The 7220-nt window shown below is 37.9% G+C and overlaps 1 protein-coding gene across 4 annotated transcripts in view; it reads right to left on the bottom strand.

Annotated features, from left to right (window-relative positions):
* Positions 1–2230: 2230 nt before the first annotated feature.
* Positions 2231–7220, bottom strand: part of DIS3 (DIS3 exosome endoribonuclease and 3'-5' exoribonuclease) — a 28187-nt gene continuing 23197 nt past the window's right edge. For all 4 annotated transcript variants that reach the window (XM_027116083.1, XM_027116081.1, XM_027116082.1 and 1 more), the window contains 6 exons: positions 6767–6923; positions 5257–5471; positions 4980–5148; positions 4694–4852; positions 3873–3995; positions 2231–3227 (listed from right to left, as the gene is read on the bottom strand). In XM_027116083.1, the coding sequence (XP_026971884.1) occupies positions 3144–3227; positions 3873–3995; positions 4694–4852; positions 4980–5148; positions 5257–5471; positions 6767–6923 (907 nt within the window). In that variant the 3' untranslated portion in view covers positions 2231–3143. The remainder of the gene's footprint in view (positions 3228–3872; positions 3996–4693; positions 4853–4979; positions 5149–5256; positions 5472–6766; positions 6924–7220) is intronic.

Raw genomic sequence — 7220 nt, 5'->3', positions numbered from 1 at the left:
CTTGAGTGATATGTTTGTTTAACAAAAAACTTGAGTGATAACTTTGCTCCTGCCCTACAGGGTCACTTTACTAACAGCACTGAATTTAGCAGAAGTTCTGGGAACATGTGGAACTGTGAAGGTGCTATGTTTTATTTTACTTAAAAGTATGTGAATATACAGATGAATTCAAATTTATAACCTTGGTGAAAGAAATAAATGTGAGTTAGAAAGGAAACTTAATCGAAGAAGTAGAAAGGAGGTTAAGCAGGTTTCCAACACTTTTCATGCTTGAGCTGTTTGTTCATTTCAGTGTAGAAATTCTTAGTTCCAGTGATAACTGGTCTAAAAAGTGTAGATCTTCATGTGTTATTATTAGTGGGGTTAATGTGGGATGCCCAGAATGTATCTCCATCCCTAGGGTAGGGAACATCCTTTGTATGGAGAGGAGTTAGTTAAGAACACAGGAGAACCAGGAAAAACTGGGTTGGGGGGGGGCGGTTTCCCATAGAGTTTTAGGCTTATGAAGCTAGGGTTGGACAGACATGTAACTAAATTTTTAAAATTAAACAAACATATTCATGTTGGGAGTAGAATGGGTATATAATTTGGAGGGAAAATATTCTTTACCTTGGGAGAATGTATACTCGTATTTTACAAATTACCTTTTAAAAACTGTCTCATTCAGGAGGGAATAATTCATACGTAGCCCTAGGAAATAAAGACATACTCTCATTGTGTCACGTCCTTCCTTACTTTTCTGCAACTTGTAAACTTCCTGCCAACCTGCAAGACTTATTTCTTGCTACGTACCTGGCTCATCCTCTCCCCTCTGTACACTAAACATTAAAGCCATTAGCCACTAGGTCCATTGCTAAAGATTAGTGCATTAGGAGGCTGAGTCCTTAATCACAGGCTTTAGAATTAATAGGAGCTTAAAATAATTGTACATAAGAGGAATTCTAGATCCTAAGGGTAGGTGCTTCCCTGGCTGTGTTTTTTTTAATAGCAAAACTCAAGAAACAACAAAGTTGTGATTGTAACTTGGATTCAAATCCTCCTCTGTCACTTATGACCCAAAATAGGCATAAACCATCAATCTCCCACGGGTTAAATGGGGATAATAGTCCTTACCAAACAGGGTTTTTTTTTTTTTTTTCGGTATGCAGGCCTCTCACTGTTGTGGCCTCTCCCATTGCGAAGCACAGGCTCTGGACACGCAGGCTTCGCGGCATGTGGGATCTTCCCGGACCGGGGCACGAACCCACGTGCCCTGCATCGGCAGGCGGACTCTCAACCACTGCGTCACCAGGGAAGCCCAAACAGTGCTTTTTAAATGAACTATTTCATGTCAGCTGTGTAGCATAAGTAGTGGCATTCAAAGCATTTCAGATTAGCAAAGAAGAGGCTTCAGGGTGAAAATAAGGTTTCTGGTCATCTTGAACTACTCAACAGGGACTAGAGCCTGAAGCAGGCCTTCTTCATAGAAGAGGTGTAAGAAAACAAACCTGGAAAGACAGATGTGAGGTCAGCATAGCCTTGTTTTACCCAGAAGCCTTCCTTTTCCTCGACTGCAGGTAAACTATGGCCCATGAGCAAAGAATTTTTCAATGGCTGGGGGGAAAGGTGCAGCATGGAAATTGAATTTAGTAGTATTTTGTTAAACACATGAAAATTAGGAAATTATTTCAATTTCCCTGCCCGTAAACAAGGTCTTGTTGGAACGTAGCCATGCTCAGTTGTTTACATATAGTCCGTGGCTGCTTTCATTCTGTAAGAGCAGAGGAGTGAGTGGAGAGCTATGGTTGTGACAGAAACCACCCGGCTGGCACAGCCTGACTTGTCCGGCCTTCACAGAAAAGGCTTGCCCACCGCTTTAGGCGTTAGTCCCCTCAAGGCTCTCCGAATGAAACAAGTTCTGCCTCAACGTATGGATGTTTTCCTCAGTAACAGGAAATGGGAACAATCATTTTAATTACTGAAGTGCCTGAATGTACACATTGGAACTATTCTCACTTACTACACCTGCCGATGTGTTCGCCAGTCACTTCTCACTGTACTGCAAGCTCCTTCAGGGCAGAGATCGTTTACTTGACTGGTGAGGAACCTGGTACAGTGTCAGTACTTCAGAAATTGAATGAGCCAAGTAAAATGTTTTAAGGTAACTCTATCTCGAAATATTCTTGAAGACACCTATTTTATCATTAATAATCTTTGTGGTTGACAAGGAAGTAGGCACGGGCACACCAAGTAGCAGTACTTCAATCTGTTCCCTTTAATGTCCTCATGCAACCCCTCCTTTCCTCCATAGTCTGATATATATGCAATTTAAAAGCCATTATTAATTGCCTCCTTATTTTATAAGTAACACGATGTGATGTTTAAAGGGCCATCTCTATTCTTTCTTTGAACCCTAATGCCTTATTTTCGGGGAGATATTTGAGCTGAAGGTCAAGGATGATGATCACACTTATTATCTGGTATTAAAAAAAAACTATTTTTCCAGTTAGATCAAAATATTCTACTTCACCTTCCTTCAACACCCAATTCCCAAACATTCACAGCTGTTCAAGAACCACTAATAAAATGCAGGAGGCTTTTTAACAGTACAGGAACACTTAGTATAAGTCAGGTAAATTAAAGGTGGCAAAGGAGATTAAATGCTGAAGTCCCTGACAGCTCCTGACTTCACTGTCTTGAAATCTAAAAACTGCCGTACCACACACTGACAGCTTTCAAGACTCAGAAAGAATAGACTGTTCCTTCTAAAAATGTTATATTTTCTCCATAGGAAAATTACAGTTTTTTTCTATCAATAGTAGATAATCAAATTACTTATGCAAAATTCATCTCCTCTTCAGTGAGCAGATGAGTGCTCCCTTTAAATGATCTTTACAGATCCCTCAAGTTGTTATCCTGTCACTATTTAAGTGATGGTTATTCAATCGAATTTTTCTGCATAAATAGTTCTGTTCAATCCAGAAAGGAAGTAGTATGATGGGACAGACACAGTCAACAGTTCAATAAAAATGCAAATTTCAAAAATTATTAAAATGTGCTTAGAAGTAACAAACTATCACACACTTCTTAGGTTTACAAGTGTTCCCTCAAGATTTTTTTTTTAAGGAAACCAATCTTTGAAGCTTTTTTTTTCTTGACTGTAGCTATTTTTGAAGCTTCTTCTTCTTTGTCTCTGGTTCACTAATCTCCATGTTTGAAGTATCAGTAGGAACGCTTATTCCTGGTATCTAAAGTAATGCAAATGGGAAAAATAGATGAGTAAAAGCGTAAAATAAGGAATAAATCTTTCTCATCTTCCCCTTCCCCACTGACGCTTTTAAGTTCAAAAAGATGCAGGGGTGGTAGGGGGAAGAAGGAGCAGATTTTCCACAGGATATATGTGTTGGTATGTATTTCACACACAAAGGAACTGGTTCAGAATGTAAAAGGCAGACATGATCTCAGCAGGTAGAAGCATGTCATTTGGGAAGGGGGGGTTTAACCAAAACGTTCAATTTATCCTAGCTGTGAGCCACTCTGTCAGGATCAGAGGCCTCAGGTGTGTCGGGGGCAGAGCCAAGGTTAAGAACCAATGTCTTAGATGGAAACACACTTTAACTTGATCTTCAAAAGTGCGGATTTCAGAAAGAACTAGGCAGATCTCAGAACTCCACTTTTGGCCCCAAGGACCTCAGAAGAAGCCCAGATGCCTGGGTTCCCATGGCCTAAGGAAATCAGTGAGAAAATAGGATTTCCTATGCAGATATTTGTCTTCCACAATACTTACAGGATTCTATCCTTAAACAGGAATAACTTATGACTATATCACTCTCTTTCACAAAATACATACTGTTTATTCCACCACAACATGGACACTCTAAGTTTGGTCTTACCTGTGGTTCTACCAGGGACATTCGGATCTTCTGATGCTGAAGATTAGATGAGTCTAACATGATTTTCACTTTAACTTTATCAAATATATGAAACACTGTATCTTCTATTTTAAGTGATGGTATCTAAACAAAACACATTTTACTATTTTTAATTGCTTTCTTACACTTGAGGCTTGGTTCTAATTCTTTATAATTTATCTTCCATATTAATTTAAAAGTTTAAATTCTAAAATAACTTCAATATTTATTCAGTATCTAGGTGTTCAACATAACAAAACCCACTAATCTAACAAACTCATACATATGACCTAATTATGTGCAAACCTCCCCCTTTCATTAATGTGGTCCCAATTTATATTCATTAACTGTAGGATTCTCACCCCTTTAATTAGCAAATTGTTGGTGTTATACAGGAGCACAAAGGTAATGTGGGCAGAATTTATTGTTCTGTAGTTCTACTAAGATTAGGGAAGTAGGGAGTGTGTCAGGTAAGAGACACTTGGAATTGGTTGAAAAAATTCCCGTCTTGGAGCTATAAACAGCCATTTATTCCTTTACTTTAATCCATTTGTCCACTAGGGACAAAGCATAATTCAAGTTTTCCTTAGAGGGGAAAACTTTTCATGGTATAAAAGAAAGAAATCAAGAAAAACTATTGTATATGGCAAGAAACACTGAGCTGAGAAATAGTGAGTAAAACGATAAGCTTAGCTAGCATAAAGTTCTGTAGGGTACAAAAATAATTTTACCCTTTATAGGTACCATTTGCAACTGTCCCCCCTCCAAAAAAAGCCAAAATAAAAACATTAGAAATACTGTACCTCATCATCGTAAGTAAGCCGTGGCTTTGGTTTGTCCTTTTCTTCAAAAAACACTGTACCTTCTAATCCATACTTTGGAATTAACACCACAAGAGCATTCTTTCTCACAAATAGAATATAAGCTTCTTCACTTACTATTCCTTTGCTTTTGAAAAATAACTGTAAAAAAGCATACAACCTTATCAAGGATTGTCTTAAGATATTTTGAAGTTAACAAAAAAAAAAAATTCTGCAATTAAAAGTGAACGAAACTTCATTTCTAACATTAGTGATAGAAGGCAAATACCTGGGTATGAAAAGCCACAGATGCACGCTGAGCGTACTGTGCCATTTTGTGCCGAAAATTGAGATTTTTACATAATTCTGCAAGCTTGTGTTTGTTTGTCAACTCTGGGTAAGTGCAGTCAGCCCCGACAGCCACAGCCAATAACCGATGAACGATGATGTCTGCGTATCTAGATATATGAAGGAGAAATAAGAATCATGCTATGTTAGCATTAAAATGTCCTTTTAAAATTTGAAATCAACTGTTTTCTATCTCTAATTTCATAAGGAAAAAGTACCTTCGGATGGGTGAAGTAAAATGTGTGTATATTGGGGACGCTAAGCCATAGTGATGAAAATCAGTATCCATTCCAGAGCAGAAGTACACAGCTTGCATCATGCAGCGAGTTGCCAATATTCTTAACAGGGTGTTTAGATATGGGAAGGTAAGTGAATCAGCCCGGTCCAAAGAGTCAGCCAAAGCCTTGGCTGTATCAGTTTTAATTTCCAAATTCTGTGGATAAAAAAGAGGGGAAAACGCATCATATTAAACATTTTAAAATCACTACCAGCATGTCTTCAAAATATAACCAATCAGATTGAACAAATATGGTGGGTTTTGACCACATATTAAGTGTTTATATCTTTTATCCTAAACCTAGGAGAACTAAAAATAAAGTCATAAAAAGTAATGGCTGTTTTTTGCAACATTAAACCTTAAATTTTTCTGAACGCATTTGAAGGTACTACAGTATCAACATTCTTAAGAAATTTCAAGGGGAAGAGAATATTGGGAGCAGTAGTGCTATCTCTCAAAGTCCAATCTGTACTTGCCTTATCTCTGTTGGGGCAGAAAAAAATCAAAGTAGATCTGGATATTTTTCAGCATATCTGGATTTTCTCTGCAGAGTTTCCCTCCATTCAAAGTAGAAGATCAGAGGCAAAATAAAACTGTATTGGTTACTACAGCTCAACGTGCTGATACAGCAATTGGCTGCTTGTTTTACTTTGGGAGATGAGGCAAAAATACTTATATCTTCCTTCCTCTACCCAGGTCATAGAAAGAAATAGGACAGTAAGAGAAAATTCTCCAATTTACAGTACAATCCTTAGAGCAGAGGAGAAGCTGATTCTGTTCTGATGGATATGATAGGAGCAGGCCCACCATAAAGGTCTGAAAAATCAGAAATCAACGTCATCCTGTTAGAATAATACCCTGAAATCCAAGCCACTGTCACCCCAAGTGTAGGGATAATCATGCCTAAATAAGTCTACTAACCAGAGGCAGGGAGCATAAGGGGCTGAGGAAACCGGTGCCCTTTCTATGTTTTTCCTTTTTTCCACATATGCAAAAATGGACTTCTTTCTTAGGGACATGACATAAAGAGGGCTTAAGTGAGTTGAAGATAAAGAGAAAAAAAAAACTATCTGTTAAGTCTCTAAAGGTAGACAGTTTGGAGGAGGCATGAAATAATACAGGCATAAAAAACATGTGTAAAGGCACAGAGATATGGAAGAGCTTAATACGTTCAGGATATTATAAATAACTTAGTCTGGAATATCTGGCTTTAGTATAGGGCTCTCTTTATTTAAAGACATTAAAGGATTTTATTAAACAAATGATTTCAAGGTGCGAAGAGATGACCACACCCAAGTTAGATGACTTCTTTTTTTAATTGAAAGAACTACGGGCATATTTTTGCATCAGGAGACAACAAAATTTTTATGGAAATGTAAATATAGATTGTTCAGTGCAATGGCTGGATCACTACACAAATACAGATGCTTTTTCAAACTATGTGACCTTACCTTGGATTTAGCTGCCTTAACAAGAATTTCGTAATTTGATGGAGGAGGGGCAGGATGTTTTCGAAGCAGAGCATGCTCAGGAAATTCTTCGTGAATTTTTTTTGCAACAGAGATGTTGGCAAGTAACATAAATTCTTCCACCATGGAATTTGTTTCTCTGCCAATGGCAAAATCGTTAAATAAGGAAAAAGAATGAGACTTCTATATATCGTTCACAGGTTACCTTCTCTACCAAGAGATAATGAAAATTCCTATGTAAACATTCATGTGTGTATGCACATGTGTTTTTTTAAGAACTTAGTATCCCTTTCATTTCTCAGCTACTGTGCTAACGATCTCTTACTAGGCATCTACTCCATGAGTAAATCTCACACTAGAAGAGACTTTACAAATGGCAATAAAAAACAGAAGCTTTGGGCTTCCCTGGTGGCGCAGTGGTTGAGAGTCCGCCTGC

Source organism: Aethalodelphis obliquidens, unplaced genomic scaffold, assembly GCF_003676395.1.
Source record: "Aethalodelphis obliquidens isolate GAN/ISIS:26980383/991018 unplaced genomic scaffold, ASM367639v1 scaffold15, whole genome shotgun sequence".
NCBI classification, from domain to species: domain Eukaryota; kingdom Metazoa; phylum Chordata; class Mammalia; order Artiodactyla; family Delphinidae; genus Aethalodelphis; species Aethalodelphis obliquidens.
Note: the sequence above shows the minus strand (reverse complement) of the source record. Positions and strands in the feature narration are given on the sequence as shown.